Source organism: Macaca fascicularis, chromosome 12 (assembly GCF_037993035.2).
Source record: "Macaca fascicularis isolate 582-1 chromosome 12, T2T-MFA8v1.1".
NCBI lineage: Eukaryota > Metazoa > Chordata > Mammalia > Primates > Cercopithecidae > Macaca > Macaca fascicularis.
The window spans coordinates 101,368,567-101,389,413 of NC_088386.1; the positions used below are offsets into that span (position 1 = coordinate 101,368,567).

At 39.3% G+C, this 20,847-nt stretch overlaps 1 protein-coding gene across 5 annotated transcripts in view; it reads left to right on the top strand.

The window, feature by feature from the left end:
* PARD3B (par-3 family cell polarity regulator beta) overlaps positions 1 to 20,847 on the top strand; it is a 1,095,296-nt gene that overhangs the window by 910,172 nt on the left and 164,277 nt on the right. For all 5 annotated transcript variants that reach the window (XR_001484068.4, XM_005574020.5, XM_005574021.5 and 2 more), the window contains one exon: positions 543 to 845. Coding sequence is in view for 4 of the 5 variants with exons in the window: in XM_005574020.5 (XP_005574077.3) it covers positions 543 to 845 (303 nt within the window). In the remaining variant the exon portion in view is untranslated. The remainder of the gene's footprint in view (positions 1 to 542; positions 846 to 20,847) is intronic.

A 20,847-nucleotide genomic window follows, 5' to 3' on the forward strand; every position in this document is an offset into this window, starting at 1 on the left:
ATCCCTGATCCCACTGCTTTTAGTGAGCAGAAAGCCTCTGTATTTCTTTTTCATATTTAAATCAATTTTCATAAGTTATTTTCTTTAGAAGAATACACTGGAACTCTAGGCCACTAAATTAGTGAAGTCATAGAAAAACTGCAGGATTTTGATGGGTTTGTTAACATACATCCCTGTCCCAAGAAAGACTTCTATAATATCGAACCAAAGATGCACTCTTCCCACAAGCGCATGCTCTCTGTGGGGAGGGAATGTGAATGAAAATCAGTCTTTGAAGCTACTATCAGCCTAGTCATCAGTGGGCAAGATATCAAAGTACCCATAGCATTGCTATCAAAGTAAAGACCCTGTAACAAATAAAGATCAGATATATAAAATTAATCCTCTTATGCTGTTGGCATTTCTGCATGCTGTGATCTTGAGTAAACAGGAGAATGACAGCTAAGTGATGAGGAAGAGTTAACATAAATTCAAGAGAGTATTTCATTGTATTATCATATGAAACTCACATACATCTTTGCTACCTGTTCTGTATTTTTCAGGATTGGAGCAAAACATCAGGAGCTAAGGGAAAAGCAGGCAAGAGGTCTTCTTGATTATGCTACTGGTGCAATTGGATCAGTATACGACATGGATGATGATGAAATGGACCCCAATTATGCCAGAGTGAACCACTTTCGGGAACCATGCACATCAGCAAATGTCTTTAGATCTCCATCTCCCCCTCGAGCTGGACCATTTGGTTACCCTCGGGATGGCCGTCCACTGTCTCCAGAAAGAGACCACTTAGAGGGTCTCTATGCCAAGGTCAACAAGCCATACCATCCACTGGCTCCAGCTGACAGGTAATAAACTTAGTGATAGATAAATATAGCTTTAATTTAGTATGTTTCAAATCATCTCTACTGCTGAAACCGATAAAAAATATCTCCTTCAATCGATGAAAACTGAAATGACTCAGTACCCTAGACAAGTGCCATCCTTTGACCAACCTGTAAGATATCCACCATCAAAAATAAAACCATAGCCAATTGTAAGGTGGCATGAATGAATAGTAGTAGCAGAGTTCATGATGCAACAGGGAGCCATTTTTGAAGGAATATTGTGACAGACATCTCATGATGAAAACTTTGAACAAATATTGTCCTTTCTCCTAAGAGACCAAATGTAAAAGATTTATCCAGGAAGACGGCATGGCACATGGAGGTGGAGAGTCAGAAAAGAGAAAATGATAGCTTCCAAGTAGGTGTAATTGAAGTGGGAATTACAGATAGCTGCAGAGGAGCAGGGGCCTTTGAAAAGTAAGATGGGGATTTTGTACTCAAGGGAAAGGTGACCCTGTATAGATATTCATGGATGATCAGAGGTAGAAAAAGAGATAATCTTGGCAATAGGAGTTTGATGAAGTAGAGAAAGATAAGAGGTGACAAGGCCACGGATCTTTAGGTTTAGCAGCTAAGGAGAGGGATAATAGGACCATCTGTCAGTACAATTGAAGTAGGTAGAGAACAAGATGTTTTCAACCCCACCTCCTGCCAAAAGTAAAATGTTTCATGTCTTGAAAGATTGATGTAAGAGAGTTTTAGTCAATATACATTGTTAGGTGACCCTTAGAATTACACATGCAAGGAATGAGTTGACTGATCTTGGACTAATCTGACTAGCTTGACGAGGGAGGAGGTGGGGTAGAAGGGTAGCAGGCACAGAGAGCTCTCATTCTATATGAAGAAAAGACTTGTTTTCCAGACTTCTTAGGGTTCTGACAACCACCCAGTCCCTATTAGTAACCAGCCTTTGTGTGATAGCATGATATATTGCATATGTTTACCATTTACATTTCCCCAGCTGGGTGATATTATGCACTTTCAATTAGGTTGGGGAGAGGAAGGGAAATCATGGCATTTTTATGCAGACTGTAAAGTGTAGCTTCACAAGACTGATTACCTTTCAGAGCCTTTCCAATAACCAAGTGGGAAGGAAGGAGCAATTTTTAATCCTTACTGTCAGGCTTCCAGGTTGATAATATTAAAGAAAGATGGTCAAGTTTTTCTTTGGGACAAAATGAAAATATAAATTTTTATGACTGTGATATAGCCATAATAACTAAACTGCTAATTCAAAGAATTGATTAAGAGTTGAATTTTTCTCCCCAACCTTCATAGTGGATTGAATTTTATCATATAAATAATAACACCAGGCATGAGTCTCTTCTGGCCCAAATCATAGTCAATCTTACCTTCCCTAAATTAGATAGGTCTTCATAACAATCCTCTTTGCATATTCCACAGCTAGAATCCCAACACAGAGGGACTGTTTATAGGAACCTCCCAAGCCAGTATTTTCCAATACTAATTCCATGGAAATAAATATGAGGCATTTTATTTAAAAAAAAAATTCACAAGTCAAATATGTATGGGGAATTCTAGGAATTCTAGGGTAAGCCACAAGGAACAGGTCTTTCTTTTTTTTTTTTTTTTTCCGAGACAGAGTCTCACTTTATCGACCAGGCTGGAGTACAGTGGTGTGATCTTGGCTTTCTGCAACCTCCACCCCCTAGGTTCAAGCGATTCTCCTGCTTCACCCTCCCAAGTGAGTAGCTGGTATTATGGACACCTGCAACCACGCCCAGCTAATTTTTGAATTTTTAGTAGAGACAGGGTTTCACCATCTTGGCCAGGCTGGTCTTGAACTCCTAACCTCGTGATCCACCCACCTCGGCATCCCAAAGTTCTGGGATTTGAGGCATGAGCCACCGGGCTCGGTCGGAATAGGTTTTCTTATTACAGTCTTCTTATGCCCAATATGCTGACACGCATTCTGAGTTTCTAAGAGGACTCATCCAATAACCAGCACACATTATCCCCCAAATTTTTGTCACCTAAAGCATATGTTTCCTCTAGATCTTTGCAACACTATTTAGGAAAGTATATACTAACTAGTTTTCATCTATGTAGATGTGACCAGAAAATAAACTTCTTACGATAACTGCAGCCGCTATAAAATGATATCAAGAAAAAAATAATTGTTGACTGCCCAGTCCAGATATATGTGTAAAAGAGTCTTACTTTTGGCTCTGACCCCCTTATATTAAAAGTGATCTAAAGCTGCTTTCAGTAGAGTTTAGACTGCTATCCTATTTTTGGGTAGCAGAATTATACTCAGAATTATCTTTATCCTGCTCTTATATTTAATTACACTTTAAGACTGACCTGCTCCTTGTTCTTCAAGTCTTCAAGCAAGCTGATTTTGTCCTGGTACATAGTAAGCATTCAATAATGTTAGCTATTATCATCATCATTGTTACTATTATTATTACTCTCCTTTTTCAGTGAAATTCTGAACTTCCCTGATATGCCTGTGCCCAGATAAGTCTAAGAAGAGTTGCTATGGCAGCTTCCCTAGTAGTATCCATAAGCAGGAACCTACTAATTCTAAACCTACCATATGTACTATTAGAGGGCAATGCTATTCACCCATTCATCTTTTCAGTCCTGAACTCATTTAGTAAGTATGTATTTGACACCTAATGTGTTCTAACTACTGTAGAAAGCTTTAGGGAAGATAGAGAGATGATTAAGAAACAGTCCCAGGCCAGAGGAGGTCATAATCTAGTGAATAGAGGACGAACACATGTAGAAATGGATCATTGCAATGTCTTGTGAATAGAAGGAAAAGAAGTTTTTCTTTTCTAACTCTGCCTAGGCTAGTCAGGAAAGTCCTCCAAACAGAGGTGATATTTGAACTGGCTCTAGAAGGGTAAGACAGGAGCAATTGCAGTAGGAGAATTGTTTTCTTTGCAGAATAATTAAGCATGTACAAGGGCAAAGTGGCCCGAAAGAGCAGGCCTGTAGGGGAGCTAAGAAGCACCCTGACACAGAGTGTGGATGGGAAGGAAAGTGATAGGAAAAAGGTTGCAAAGCAGGCTTGGGTCAGTTTGTGATTTAATGGGTTGTATCTTAGGCTGATACTAATTGATTGATAGTGGCTGTCCAGAAATCTGTGTTAACAAAGGTTCTGAGGCAAGGCACAGTATAATCCCAGCACTTTTGGGAGTCTGGGGTAAGGGGGAATTACTTGAGGCCAGGAGTTGGAGGCCAGGAGTTGGAGACCAGCCTGAGCAATATAGCAAGACCCCATCTCTACAAAATGTTTTCTTTTCTTTTCTTTTTTTTTTTTTTTTTTTTGAGTCTCACTCTGTCACCCAGGCTGGAGTGCAGTGGCATGTTGTCAGCTCACTGCAACCTCCACCTCAGGGTTCAAGCAATTCTCGTGTCTCCACTCCCAAGTAGCTGGGACTACAGGCACGAGCCACCACCCTGACTCATTTTTTGTATTTTTAGTAGAGATGTGGTTTTGCCATGTTGACCATGCTGGTCTCAAACTCCTGACTTCAGGTGATCTGCCCACCTCAGCTTCCCAAAATGCTGGGATTACAGATGTGAGCCACCACGCCCAGCCTCTACAAAAGTTTTTTTTTTTAATTATCCAGGTGTGGTGGTGTGCACCTGTAGTCCAACCTACTCAGGAAGCTGAGGTGGGAGGATGGCTTGACCCCAGAAGTCCAAGGCTGTAGTGACCTGTTGATTATACCACTGTACTCCACCCTGGGTGACAGAGAAAGATCCTGTCTTAAAAGAAAAAAAGAAGGGTTCTGAAGTTATACCTGAATAGGGGTTATTTTTTCTGGACTCTAGAATGATGAGTGGTAGCAAGCGTGTGAGGGGTTTTTATGTATTTGCCAATCAGTGGACAATGGGAGCCACTAAAGTGTCATAATTGGGGAATGAGCTGATGGATTTGTGTTTTGGGAAAACAGCTCTTCCAGCTTGATGGCAGACAAAGAAGAACATGGTTAGACTAAGAGACAAAGTTAGAGATGATTACAGTAGTAAATGAGGACAGAAGCTTGTCCTCATTTGACTCCTCATTTGAGGAGGGGTGTTGGAGACAGGAGAGTATAAGAAGCAGCCCAAAACCTTAGCTTAAAACAAAGACAAAGATGTTTCGCAGATATCACAGACATGAGGCTTTCAAATGCTTCAGAGAGCTCAGTGGAATAAAGACTAAAAAGAGTGCTTTAGATTTGGCCACTAAAAGGTCATCAGTTAATTTAGAGAGAACAATTTTAGTAGCTAAGTAGGACCAGGGGGAGAATTACAATGAGAAGAGAATTGATTAACAGGTGAGAACTTAAAGAGTGAGCTCTTGGTGACAGAGAACAGTTATAGAATGGAAAAGTTGCAGCTTTGAAGTTCCTTCTGTGACAGTATTTCAGAGCTAACAAGAGAATTCAGAGACTGTCTAGAGTGACCTTCTCATATGATTATTGCAGAAACTGAGGCCCAGAGAAGTTGAGTGACTTGCCCAAGATCACACAGCATGGAATCAGGACTTTTTTCTAGATCTCTCTGTTCTACAGTCTTCTTTTCCCTACCCCACACTATGATATAGACCCACATTCTCATTTCCTGCTTGAGGAATGTATTAGTCCATTCTCGCACTGCTATAATAAGATACCTGTGACTGGGTAATTTACAAAGAAAAGAGGTTTGATTGGCTCACAGTTCTGCAGGCTGTCCAGGAAGCATGATGCTGGCATCAGCTCAGCTTCTTGGGAGGCCTCCAGAAACTTTCTTTCATGACAGAAGGCAAAGGGGAAGCAGGCAGTTCTTACATGGCAGGAGCAGGAGCAAGACAGAGAGGAGGGAGGTGCTACACACTTCTAAATGGCCAGATCTCACGAGAACTCACTCACTATTACAAAAACCGTACCAATGGGGAAATCCACCCCCATGATCAAATCACCTCCCACCAGGCCCCACCTCCAACATTGGGGATTACAATTAGACATGAAATTTAGGCAGGAACACAGATCCAACCATATTAAGGAAATTAGTACCTGGACAAGTAAAGAAGCATCCATCTGGGCTCCCAACATGTAATGGCAGATTAAATCATGGGGTTGGGGATGAAGCTGATATGGGTCCAGTCCACTTCCAAATACTCCTGCGTGAGCTGCATGACTTATCCAAGATGCCATTTTTTTATTTTCATGCATATAATTCAACAAATACTTACTGAGTATCCACTAAGGGCCAGGGCCTGAGTTCAGTACTAAACTCACCAGGGAACTGGGAGGAAGATGATTATGCCGCCTTCATTATGGAGATTAGGATCCAATGGCAATGCGAAGACCTAAACATGCAGTGGAACACAGTGTGGAAAGTGCAACTGAAGAGTAAGTGCAGGGTACTGGCTGGGGCCAGGCAGCAAAGGTGAAAATAGAGGGGAGAGGAAGCATGATGTGTTAGGGGAACTGAAAGACTCTCAGTAAAATAGAAACCTTGTGGGAGAGGTAAATGGAAAGAGAGAACATGGGATGGCCTCAGAGCTGACCAAAGGCAGGGGAGAGAGGTTGGCCAGCCTTGCTGAAGAGTTTGGACTCCATCCTGAGGGAGACGGGGCAGGGTTTGGGTTGGGGAAGAGACTGAGGGTTTTAACGTGAGATATAATCCTGGAATTCAATAGGCTGTTTAATAGCATAGGCAATTTATCCTCACCTACTTATTTGTAAAAGGGAAGATTATAATAATAGCCTTGCATCTGTGATGGTTAAATATGATTTTACATTTTGCGTTTTTTTCTATCTCCATATGAAACATACCCTATTTGTCCATATATCTCTGTCTTATAGGAACAGATCATGTGTACGTGGCCCATACTAGCTTTCTAACAGGGGCAACTTTGGTCTCATACCTACTTGCTTCTCAAAGGTTGGCCCTGAACCTTCAACCCATCTTAGAAAAAAAAAAAGTTGCCTTATAAAAGATTCATCTGTAAACGACAGTGGTTAAAATAAAACATTTCTACCACCAGGACAAGAGACACATGACTGGATTTTCACAGTGCTGGTTCTTCCAGGATTTGAACATAGCATGGGTTAAATGCTGCCCTCAAAGCCTGACAATTACTCAGGTTTACAGCGTGTTAGTTTTCCACCACAATGCCAGCATTGAAAGGGCTCCCACAGTGTATGAACATGAAAACTTTATGTCTGGATGAGGACAAAACAGTCCCAAATAGGGGGCTAGAAGGTACTTGTGGCACACAACACAAATGCAGTTTTGCATTAGTTTGTGTGACAATATGCCATTCATTTCTAGAGGTTGCCTAATGGGTTTGGTTCCACACATTATCAGTTAAAAAAGAAAAAAAAAGTTTTTGGATGTTTACCTCTAAAAATATGGGCATTTGTTTCTAACTGACATATACTAATTTACCCTACTACTATATTACATATAAGACACATACCAAATAGAGAAATTAATTTTAAAATGAGACTTTAACAAATTATAAGTAGTGGTTCTGATATTTTCTTCCTCCCTCAAATGGGGTTTATACAGCCCATTTTGGAGACCACTGGTCTCAGATTCAGGCTTCATGGTGGTTGGGACCTATCCTGCCTTTGCTCACCCTGTCTCCTCAGTTCCTGGGGCAGTCTGTCCTCAATAAATATTTTGGGAATAATGAATGAATGAATAGTTTAACAGAATCTTTTTTTTTTTCTTGAGATGGAGCTTCATTCTTGTTGCCCAGGCTGGAGTGCAATGGTGCAATCTTGGCTCACTGCAACCTCCGCCTCCCGGGTTCAAGCGATTCCCTTGCCTCAGCCTCCCGAGTAGCTGGGATTACAGATGTGTACCACCACACCCAGCTAATTTTTTGTATTTTTAGTAGAGATGGGGTTTCACCATGTTGGCCAGGCTGTTCTCGAACTCCCGACCTCGTGATCTGCCCACCTTGGCCTCCCAAAGGGCTAGGATTATGGGCATGAGCCACTGCGCCCGGCTGGTTTAATAGTATCTTAAAGTTGGCTAGGACCTTCAGTGGTCAAGCCTCATGTCCCACTCATCGAGGCATCTTCTCCATGAACTGCCTCATGAATGTCACCTAACTCACATTGGCATACTTCAGTGACAAAATTCATGAGGCATCCTTTTTCTTTTAGATCACTCTAGTTGATGTAGAAATGCTCACTTTTTACCCACCCAAACACTGTTTCCCTGTAGCTTTTGCCAGGGATTTTGGGTTGAGCTACCCAGACACAGCATCTAAGCCTCATTAACAACCTTTTAGATATCTAAAGTGACTGCTATGACCACCTTCACTAACAAACATTTATGAACTCTAAACATATGTCGGGCTCTGTGCTCAGCACTGGCCTTAAGAAGTATATAGAAAACACAGCAAATGACCTTGAGAAGTTTCTTATATAATCATTTCTTCAGCATAAACTCCCACAGCTGTTTTAGCCCCTTCTTAAATTACAATTCACACCTTCAGCCCTCTTGGCAGCCATTTGGGGTATATGTACACTAAAGTCTATTGAGTTTATGATTCCTTTGTTGGGCATGGCTTGCAGAACTGGGTACCATATTTCAGATATGGTCAGAAAACCACGGAAATCAGTGGGACTCTGGGTATCCTTTGATTTTAATCCTTTGCACTTATTAATGTGACCCAAGCTTTTACGTCCATTGTCATTATTAGCTTCTATTGCACTTTTTAACTAAATGTCTGGGGGGTTTTTTTGTTTTTTTTTTTTTTCACTTGAGTTGCTATCAAACGAGATTCCCCAATAAATTTACAAAATCCTATATTGGTACAATAACTTTTTAAAATATGGGATAGTCTCTTTCCCAAGTTGAATATTTACTTGTTAGGTTTAGCCCATTGTTGTAGCCAATAAAGATATTTTAAAGTATCGATTTTTGTACTCCAATGTATATGTTATTCTTCCTAAATTGTACCATCCTCATGTTTAATCATTGTGAGCTCATCCATGTCGTTGATAAGATCGTTGATCAGTGTCAGATACAATCCCTGCATCACATCACTCGAGACCTCCATTAATCAACACTCTTTGGGATCTTCAGTTAGCTATTAATCTAGTCTGCTATTATCTAGTCTGCATTTTCCAGTTCATCTGAACTTATCTTACTAATAACGAGGTACACCATGTTTGTGAAAATCCTTTGATTTACCACTCTGGTAACCCTAAGAAGAAAAGGAATTACGGTTGGGTGTGGTGGTTCAAGCCTGTAATCCCAGCACTTTGGGAAGGAGACCAAGGTGGGCGGATCACCTGAGGTCAGGAGTTCGAGACCAGACTGACCAACCTGGAGAAACCCCATCTCTACTAAAAATACAAAATTAACTGGGCATGATGACCCATGCCTGTAATCCCAGCTACTTGGGAGGCTGAGGCAGGAGAATCGCTTGAACCCAGGAGGTGCAGGTTGCGGTCAGCCAAGATTGTGCCATTGCACTACAGCCTGGGCAACAAGAGCGAAACTCCATCTCAAAAAAAAAAAAAAAAAGGGGGGGCGGGGAACTGTTTGTTCTTGATGAATCTTAGAGAGCACTTTTTTTTTTTTTTTGGAGATGAAGTTTCGCTTTTGTTGCCCAGGCTGGAGTGCAGTGGCGCAATCTCAGCTCACCGTTACTTCCACCTCCCAGGTTCAAGCGATTCTCCTGCCTCAGCCTCCCAAGTAGCTGGGATTACAGGTGTCTGCCACCATGCCTGGCTAATTTTTTGTATTTTTACTAGCGACAGGGTTTCATCATGTTGGCCAGGCTGGTCTCAAACTCCTGACCTCAGGTGATCCGCCCGCTTCGGCCTCCCGAAGTGCTGGGATTACAGGCATGAGCCACCGCGCCCAGCCCCCTTTTGTTTTTTTCCTCTAATATTCATAAATAATGTGTCCATTTAGACTTAATTATGCAAAATAACACTTTCTATGAGCTGGTGTAATACCAGGCACTTAGAGGCACTTAGTATTTGCTTACTAAATACTTACTTAGTGACTGATATATGGCAGCTATAAAATTAAAGTGGCAAACAGCACACAGCTCCTCAATGCTCCAGTTAAGCAGCTTTGGTTTTCCACCATGTATCCACTAATTTTGCAGGAAGCTTTTATTGAGCATTTGTTATATTTCAGAGGCATACAAAGAAGTTTAGAAGCAATCTGACTCCCAAGGAACTCAGTCTGATAGCCTAAACTATCTCATAAACAAATCATTACAATATAATACGTTCCATTAGAATAGAGGTGTATACGGGATATATTGTAAAAATCATGAAATTGTAAGTGCATTCAGTGTGAGAAAGACCTGAGACTGTAGATTTATCTTTGCAGGGCCTTGGTTCAAATGTATTAATTTTTCAAAGCCTGATCTCTCACTGTAAAATGAGGACATGAGGCCAGGCACGGTGGCTCACGCCTGTAATCCCAGCACTTTGGGAGGCCAAGGCGGGTGGATCACGAGATCAGGAGATCGAGACCACCCTGGCTAACACAGTGAAACTCTGTCTATACTAAAAATACAAAAAAAAAAAAAAAATTAGCTGGGCATGGTGGCAGGTGCCTGTAGTCCCAGCTACTTGAGAGGCTGAGGCAGGAGAATGGCATGAACCCAGGAGGTGGAGCTTGCAGTGAACCGAGATCGTGCCACTGCACTCCAGCCTGGGTGACAGAGCAAGACTCCGTCTCAAAAAAAAGAAAAAAAAATGAGGACATGAGTATACTTGCTCTTGTCTGGTTTATTCATGGATTAAACGAAATCATTTCAGTGTTTGGCTCAATAAATGTCAACTGTATTTAGGAATATTATTGGAGTATGTATTATCAGACTGTATTACATATTATTGGTATACATATTGAGAAGATTATTGAACTGAAAATAACTATTGAGGAAGGTTATTGATTATATCTAGCTGTTGACCATTTAAAATAATAGGTTTGGGAACCTGTTAGAGTCCATCTGTTCCACTGTCCCATGTTTAATGGTTAAGTCCTAGCTCCAGCCTCAACTCCTGCCAGTGTATTGTAATCATCAGAAACAAAAAGTAGAAACAGAAGAGCAAGTGAGGAGATGAGAGGCAAGAAAACTTAAAAAAAAAAAAGTGCAGATTCTTTTTTATTTATTTATTTTTATTTATTTATTTATTTATTTTTTGAGGCAGAGTCTCACACTGTCACCTGGGCTGGAGTGCAGTGGCACGTTCTCAGCTCACTGCAACCTCCACCTCCCAGGTTCAAGCAATTCTCCTGCCTCAGCCTCCCGAGTAGCTGGGATTACAGGCGCCTGCCACCACGCCTGGCTAATTTTTTGTATTTTTAGTAGAGACAGGGTTTCACTATGTTGGCCGGGCTGGTCTCTCACTCCTGACCTCAGGTGATCCGCCTGCCTTGGCCTCCCAAAGTGCTGGGATTACAGGCATGAGCCACTGCACCCAGCCCAACAGTGCAGATTCTGTTAGATCAGTCGTATCATTTGCATAAGTGAAGAGAGCATTCATTACACACTGAGCTACTTTGGCAATTGTTTGCTACAAACCATAACTCATTAGATGTCCCTAAGCTCATCATCAGAACTAAGGCAATATCCTACCATGTCACTTGATTGTCCATTTGGTTCTGAGTCGGGCTTAACAATCATCCACAGAATGGGCTAGTCCAATTTCTGTGGGTCCCAGAAGAGCTGTCAATAACAACAGTGTTGAGTCAGATGCTATTTGACTGTAAACAACAGAAAACTCAGCTGATACACATGTGTCTTGCCCATTAAGGAATTTAGATGGCCTCTTTCCCTCTTCCTTTCTTGCCTTTCCCAGTGGCAAAGTCTGTTCTTCATATTGCATCATGATTCCAAGATGGCCGTTGCCACTCTGGGTTTCATGTTCACCTTCCAGGGAGAAAGAAGGAGAAAGGCTCAAATGGCCAATGGAATGTGCTAGTCAAGTTCATCCCTTTGAAAAGATTCCCTAGAAGACCCCAACAATTTCTCATTGGCAAAAAATGTATTAAAAGATTTACTCTAGTTGCAAAAAGGTGTTGAGAAATAGAACTTCAACTTTCCAGTAAACAAAGTCAACAGAGAAGTGAGTAGTGAGTGGGTTTTAGGGAGCCACTCTATGGAATCCACCACAAATAGATTACCTTTAGATGTCTTTTCTCTTTTTTTTTTTTCACTTCCCTTTAATAATGGAAAAGTTATAGATTCATGGTATGTAGTACTTTCATCAAATATATTCTTATTAACTCCCTGTGAGAGGCTATCCTTAAGTAGACCCTCTATTTATTTATTTATGTACTTTTTTTTATTATACTTTAAGTTCTAAGATACATGTGCACAACATGCAGGTTTGTTACATATGTATACATGTGCCATATTGGTGTGCTGCACCCATTAACTCGTCGTTTACATTAGGTATATCTCCTAATGCTATCCCTCGCCCCACCCCCTCCCCACAATAGGACCCGGTGTGTGATGCTCCCCTTCCTGTGTCCAAGTGATTTCATTGTTCAATTCCCACCTATGAGTGAGAACATGCGGTATTTGGTTTTCTAAACAGTAGACCCTCTTTTATAGCTCAGGCAGAAATATTTCAGCCTGAACAACTTCTTGTTTTACATTTTTTATGTTTAATTTTTGTGAGTATATAATAGGTATATATATATATGTATTTATGGGGTGCATGAGATATTTTGATACACGTGTGCAATGCATAATACTCACATCATGGAAAATGGGATATCCATCCCTTAAGCATTTATCCTTTGTGCTGCAAACAATCCAATGACACTCTTTTAGGTATTTTTAAATGTACAATTAAATTAACATTGACTAGAGTCACCCTGTTATGCTATCAAATACTCGGTCTTACTCATTCTTTCTAACTATTTTTTTGTACCCATTAACCATCCCCACCTCCCTTCCACTGCTCTGTCTAAATAACTCCTAGAGGCAACTGGGGGACATACATTCCTAATTTTCATGACCACTGAAAAAGCATGTGCTTTGGGAATTCTAAAATAAGAGCAATGAGGGATAGAAAAAGCATTAACAGGAAGCTGTGTGAACAGCTGGATGTGAACATAACTTGTATCATTGGGGCAATATAGGATAGCTGATATCTCTTTGTCACAACAGTTTGTTAATTTCAGAGATTCAGCCTTTCATTGAGCCACAGCATTGTCATGTACAGCTCATATCTCTGTTGGTGTTTGTCCCCAGTCTCTTTCTCTCTAGTGAGTTTTCCAGTTAATTTTATTTTAGTTTAATAGCATTTTGGCTCTCACCTCTGACTCATGACTTTGTGTGGCTGTGTGTAGGGACTTGAACAGTGAATACAGTAGATTACTTAGAGATTTGTTTTTAGTTTCTACAAACGAACCAAAGTGATCACATTTCAGTGTGGGAATCCCAATGATAAATGCCATTTCCATAGACAGTTAACTCATCAATTGAACAAAGCAATCAGATTTTTTTTCTTAGAACATATTACCATCAATTTTTAAGTGACTTTTAAACAATAATGAGAAATCTCTTAATGAAAGAATCTCTGTGACCAGATAAATGCTAATAGTAACTGATATACCATTAACTCTACTTTCCTCCATCCCATCTCTTTAAAACTTGATGTTCTCATTAATTTTTTTCCCATCGTCTGAGAGCCCTACCCTTGGGACTATACTAGTTATATCTGCCTAAATTGTCAGTGTCCAGGGGTGACAGATGTAGACAATCTTCTCCTTTATTATGCATGAGCTAGGCAAAGAGGGTTTGTACTCAGTGACCATCCATTTCCAAGGCCCCTTCCCCCCATCCTGAACCACTGGGGGTAAGTGGGCATGTTTGAGGAATGTTTGCCAAAGGGTTACCCTGATTTATTAAAGCTGTCATTTAAGCATTTAAGCATTGACCGGGGTGCTTTTCAAACAAATTACCTGATCCTTAGGATCTATTCATCTAACTAATTGTTTACTAAGAAGAGGTTGGAAGGGATATACAGAATTTCTTCATTTCGACATAAAATAACACAAAGAGAATGGCACAGAATCCAGAGTTTCTTGACCTCCAGAGGGATGCAGCTGACAATCTGGAATAATAACGGTGATATGCTATGATAAGGGTGAGCCAGAGATGCTTGAATGCAGATCTGGCTCCTTGAAGGAGTCCGTATTATGACCTAAAGAAGAACTAGAAACTGAGTGGGTATAAGGGCATGCACAAATGCCCACAGAGAAAACATGGTACATTTAGGAAACTGCATATATTAGAAGAGCTGGAGTGCAGAATGTAAGTTAGGGCCAGCTGGAGGTCAGAGATGAAAGTTAGCACAGGCCATGTTGTTAAAGGCCAGATAATCTAAGATAAAACATTTAGACTTTAGCCCACGGCAACGGGGAACGCTTAAAGTAGGGTTGGCATGTTCAGATGTGTGCTTTAGAAAGATGACAGAAATCCTGTGGAGTAGGAATCTATTTCACCAATGAAAAACTAGAGGCTCTGAAAAACTAGAGGCTCTGAGAAATTGTGAAACTTACCTATGGTGACCCAGATAATAGGTTGGCAGAGCTAAGGTTTCTTTTTTTTTTTTTTTTTTTTCTTTTTTTTTGAGACGGAGTCTCACGCTGTTGCCCAGGCTGGAGTGCAGTGGCGCGATCTCGGCTCACTGCAAGCTCCGCCTCCCGGGTTCCCGCCATTCTCCTGCCTCAGCCTCCTGAGTAGCTGGGACTACAGGCGCCCGCCACCGCGCCCGGCTAATTTTTTGTATTTTTAGTAGAGACGGGGTTTCACTGTGGTCTCGATCTCCTGACCTTGTGATCCGCCCGCCTCGGCCTCCCAAAGTGCTGGGATTACAGGCTTGAGCCACCGCGCCCGGCCGAGCTAAGGTTTCAAACTCTTACTCCAAAACTCATGCATGAGCTTCCGGCCATGCTAGTGTTTTTCAAACTTCATGTTATACTCTATTAGTACATCTTAAAATCAATGTAGTATGATCAATGAATATTTGTTAATAGAATATAAAGGAAAAAGAAAGAGCGTTACATATACAGCAAGTAATTAAGCATTGTTTTGTATTTTTGTTGCAGTTGTATATGTATGTAAAATGTGAGTGTGTGTGTATATATATATATAGACATAGGGTATGTGCGTAGCTGAGTATTGGGACCTGATGCAAAATGCGTTTCTCACAGTAGATTGCAGTCAAAAATGTTGGAAACTACGAAGCATGTGCAAATAGCATGCATGCTGCTGCTGACCTGCCAGATATTTCCCCCTTCCTCCCTCATTTATTCATTCATTAACTCATTCATTCATCCCATTAAAAAAAATTATATGTATGTTTTGTGCAAAGCACCCTACTCAAGGCTACAGGGTACAAAAGCATATCAGAAGCCTTGGGCTTTGACCTACTTCTCTATAGTAGTGCTAGATCTGTGTTGATCTACCACACTTACTCCAGGCCTCTTGTGACCTGTGCTTTGCATTAATCTCTTAGGCTAAGCCACATACCTTTTCATTATACAATCTTTGCTGATGCTAAGGACAGATTCCAAAGTGCCCTCCTTATAATTTTTGTATTTAATGCAAAGTGTAATCAAGAATAGGCCATTGTTAGGTCAATTGCTTTTCTGTATTTATCTTTTCAAACAATAAATAATCAGTGGGATGAAAAAGGGCTAGAAAAGATCGTTTTAATGGTATACTCATAATTATCCAACATCTTAAGGAGACATTTTAATATTTATATGCTGTGAAATATCCTCTCTTCTGGAAAGCTGACTGAGGATTGATATGAACCCAGCCAGAAATAGAATTCAGGAGGCATTATTTTGCGCAGACTTCAATCAATCCTGAGCAAGCACTCTGGATTTCCCCAAACTTGGCCACTACTCAGCCTCTCACTCTCCAAATTGCCAAGACTTCTGTATACCACACTAAGAAGGATATTCTTTTCCATGTAGACGCAGAAGATTTTCTATGTCAAGTTCAGTAGGGGGCCTAGGCTCAAGCCATGCTTGTCCTTAGAGGAAAACCTGAAGGGATATCCTTATACCATGCCCTCTACTGATTTCTTCATGAGAAAACGAAGCCCCAAAAATGCCAGTCAGGTCACACGCACACTTAACACCAAGAGCTTAAGGCGTAGTCACATCTTACATGGAAGGTTAGTCTTTAATGTCAAACATGAGATAAGAATAGCTCACAGTCAAAATTACCCTTGAAAATCCCTTAAACTACCCTTTAAGCATAGTGTGTATGATATTATATACAACATTTATATTAATTATTATTTACACTGTGGTTTAAGAGCCAGGAGATAGAACAAAGGAAGACAATAAAGGAAAATCTGTATATAAGAGACAGCTTAGCAGTTAAGGTTATAGATTCTAAAGCCAAACCTTCTTGATTTAAAACCTGGCTCTGCCACTCAGTATAGTTGTGTGACTTTGAGGAAGTTATTGCCATCTCTCTGGCTCAGTTTCCACATCTGTAAAATGAGCATAATCATAGTTCCTACATCAGAGTGTTATTACAAGGATTTGCATTAATCTCTTAGGCTAAGCCACATACCTTTTCATTATACAATATTTGCTGATGCTAAGAACAGATTCCGAAGGACAGATTACATATATGAGTTCATATATGTAAACAGAAAAACAGCAGCTGGGTGTTAATAAGCACCATCTAAGTTTAAGCTAATGTAATAAATGTTGATACGTGAGCATTTACACCGTTCTGTCATTAAGATTGCTATTCATTCCCTATTAGTGAACTGAAGTTGGGTAGGGAATTACAAAATATTCTTAATTCTCGACTTAACTGTAGTGGATTTTTTTTTTCCATTTGGATGAAAGTTCTTACCAAATAACTTCATGTATTTTTCTTTACATTTTCTGTAACCATATAGTTACAATTATTATATGGCCATAGTTATACATAGTTATATAGTTATAGTTATTTTTAACTTTTTATTTTGAAATTTTTATAGAGTCAGAAGAAGTTGCAGATAAAATATTCAGAAGTTCCTTGTACCCTTCACCCAATTTTCTCCAGTGGTTACATCTTACATAATTGTAGTACAATATCAAAATCAGGAATCTGACATTGGTACAATGCATGTGCATAGTTCTGTGCCATTTTGTCACACAGGTAGATCCATGTAACCATTTCTGCAATCAAGATACAGAACTATTTTAATCACCACAAAGACATCCCTCATACTACTCCTTTATAGTCACACACCTTTCCTCATCGCTAACTCTTGGCAATCCCTCATCTGTTTTCTGTCCATAATTCTGTCATTTCTCGAATGTTACCTAAATGGAATCACATAAATGGGGTAGCATCTGACCTTTTGAAGTTGGCTTTTCTCACACCCTGGAGGTCCATCCAAGTTGTTGTGGGTATCACTCGTTCATTTCTTCTTACTTCTGAGTAGTAACCCATGCTATGGATGTACCATTTGCTTAATCATGCTATGGATGTACCATTTGCTTAATCATTCATCTGTTGCTGGATATTTTGGTTGTTTCTAATTTATAGCTATTACAAACAGAGTTGCTATAAACAATCACCTACATGCTTTTGTGTGAACATATGTTGTATGTCTTCCATTCTTATCTGTATGCTTTTTATTTCCATTTCTTGCCTCATTGTGCTGGCTAGAACCTCCAGTACCATGTTGAACCACAATGGTAAAAATGAACTTTGTTGATGTTTTCCTGATCTTAGGCAGAAAACATTCAGTCTCACCATTGAGCATACTGTCAGCTGTAAGTTTTTTGTAGTTGTCTTTCCCGAGTTGAAGAAGTTGCTCTTCATTCCTAGTTTTCTGAGAGGTTTTATCATAAATGAGCATGAATTTTGTCAAATCCTTTTTCCACTTCATATGATCTTGTCTTTTTTTTTATTTAGCCTGTTAACATGTTGGTTTACATTGATCACTTTTCAGACATTGAACCTGCCTTGCATTTCTAGAATAAAACTCATTTATTATAGTATAATATATAATTATTTTTAGTCTCATATATAATTAAATGTAGTCATTTTTAAATAATTAAATGTAGTCATAGTATATAATTATTTTTATATATTATTTAATTTTAATTGTATTAAATGTAATAATCATTTAATATTCAATTAAATATAATTTTAAAAAATTAAATTGAATAATCTAATATGAAATAATTTATCATAGATTTAATACATACTATTTTAATAATTATATACATTTAATTTATTTGCTAATATTTATTGCTGTCTTCATTGAATGTTTAAGGAAAGTATTACCTCCTCTTCTTTTTTTGGAATGGATTATGTAGAACTCATGTTAATTTTTCTTTAAACATTTGGTAGAATTTTCCAGTGAGATCATCTGGGCCTGGAGAGTTCTTTTTTATGAGGTTTTTAATTATGAATTCAATGTCCTTAATAACTGTAATGCTATTCAAATTATATCATGTTGTATGAGCTGTGGAAGTGTTTACTTTTTTAGGAGTTGGTCCATTTTAAGTTGTCAAATGTGTGTAGAGTTGTTTGTAGTATTCCCTTATTTTCCTATTGATCTGGTATTCTGTTAGTATCTTATTGATCTGCATATTCTGTAGTGATATCCTCTGTTTCATTCCTGATATTTATAATTTTTATTTTCTCCTTTTTTTGTCAAGTCTTGTAGATTTTAGGCTATGTTTTCATGTATCCAAAATCTACAGATGTTGTGAACCAAACAATACACTGTAATTACTGTTTAAGTGGTAAGCATTTATTTTAGCTGTTGCTTTTTCTCTTTCTTTCTTTCTGAATATCTGTGTTTGCCAGAATACTTTTACTTTTTTCCTTAATAATTTCCTTTAGTATTTTTGTCATGTGGCAAACTCTGTGTTTTTATTTGTTTTAAAACAGTTTTATTTCATCTTCATTTTTAAAGATATTTTCTCTAGGTATGTAGTTACCAGTGATTTTTTTTCTTCTTTTAATATATTAAAGATATCATTCCATTGTTTTCTGGTTTTCAATGTTTTTACCAAAATCTGTTGTCAGACAACTATTACTCCTTTGAAGATACAGGTTGAACATTCCAAATCTGAAAATCCATAATCCTAAATTTTCTGAAATTGGAAGCTTTTTGAACACTGACATTATGTTCAAATGAAGTGCTCATTGGAGCGCTTTGGATTTTGGATTTTTAGATTTGGAATGCTCAAACAGTAAGTCTATAATGCAAACATTCTAAAATCCAAACGCGTCCAAAATCCAAAATACTTCTGGTCTCAGACATTTCAGATAAGGGATACTCAATCTGTAACGTATCATTTTTCTTTGACTGCTTTAATGTTTTTTTCCCTCGTCTTAGTTTTCAGCAGTTTTACTGTGATGTGTCTGTGAGCATGTGTTGACGGAGAGGTATGTTTAAACCTGATTAGGATTTGCACAGCTTCTTAAATCTGTGTTTTAATGTTCTTCATCATCTTTGAAAAATTCTCAACTGGTCACACCTCTTCAGAATTGTTTCTGTTCCCTCCTCCTCTTCCTCTCCTCTTCTTCCTCTTCTCTTCCTCCTCCTCTTCCATTTTCTTCTCTCTTTCTCTCTCTCTTTCTGTCTCTCTCCCTTCCTTCTGGGATCCAGTAAAACAAAAATATTAGACCTTTCTGTACATGTCTCTTGCTCTCTATTTGTTTCCAGTTTTCTCTCTGTGATTCAGGCTGGTTTTTGAGTGCTCCTCTGGTTTACTACTCTTGCCTGTGTGCTGTGTCCAGTCTTCTATTAAACCCTTCTGTTGAACACTTAATTTTAGTTATTGTAATTTTCAATGTTAGGTATCTATTTGTTTGTTTTACCCTGAGATGCTACTTCTCTGATGAAATTCTCCATCTTATTTTTCATGAATAAATTAATTACAGTTATTTTAAGAACCATGACTAATGTCAATATCTGAATTAACTGTGGGTCTATTCGTATTGTTTGATTTTCTTCTTAGCTTTTAGTCATTTGGTCTTATCTCTCGGTATGCATAATTTTGATCAAATGCTAGACACAGTCCTTGAAAAGCTGTAGAAATCTCAAGCTGATGATTCTTCAGAGAAGATGTGTTTAATAATAGGTCCCATTAAGGGACACATTGCCTTAATGCAGTCTTTGATTGAGATGGCAAGAAGCTGGATTTTAGTTATGTGAGGGGTAGTTTATTAGTTTATTCTTACTCCTAGAGGGTAACCTTTCTGTGATCCTAACTGAGAGTCTGGGTTGTTTACCAAGCCCTTCTTCCTTAGCAGTTTCTCAACTCCAGTTTCTGTCTTCCCAACCGTATGAGAATGTCAGCATCTCTGCTCAGCCTCCAAGTCTCTTTGCCACTGCACTTTGCTCATTTTCTTAGCATTTGATTCTGTGCCACCTGTGAATTAGCAAATGATTTGGAGAGAAAAAACGCCGCAGAATATTGGGTTCAACTCAATGTGCTTACCTACGTAGTTTTTAGAATCAGTCTTGGCCTCCCAAGTCCTAGCTGTCTTGGGAATTATCCAGTGTCTTCAAGTAGTTTTTAGGTTTTCTTTTTTTTAAGTTTTTCTAGCTTTTTTGATTATTCACATGAGAATAAGAAAGTAAGAATGCAATAAGCTCTTCCACCATCGCCAAAAATAGAAACCCTTATTTATTTATTTATTTATTTATTTATTTATTTTTTGACACGGAGTCTCGCTCTGTTGCCCAGGCTAGAATGCAGTGATGTGATCTCGGCTCACTGCAAGCTCTGCCTCCCGGGTTCATGCCATTCTCCTGCCTCAGCCTCCCGAGTAGCTGGGACTACAGGCACCCGCCACTACGCCGGGCTAATTTTTTTTGTATTTTTAGTAGAGATGGGGTTTCACCGTGTTAGCCAGGATGGTCTCGACCTCCTCACCTCGTTATCTGCCCGCCTCGGCCTCCCAAAGTGCTGGGATTACAGTCGTGAGCCACCGCGCCCGGCCACACTTATCTTTTTTTTAATG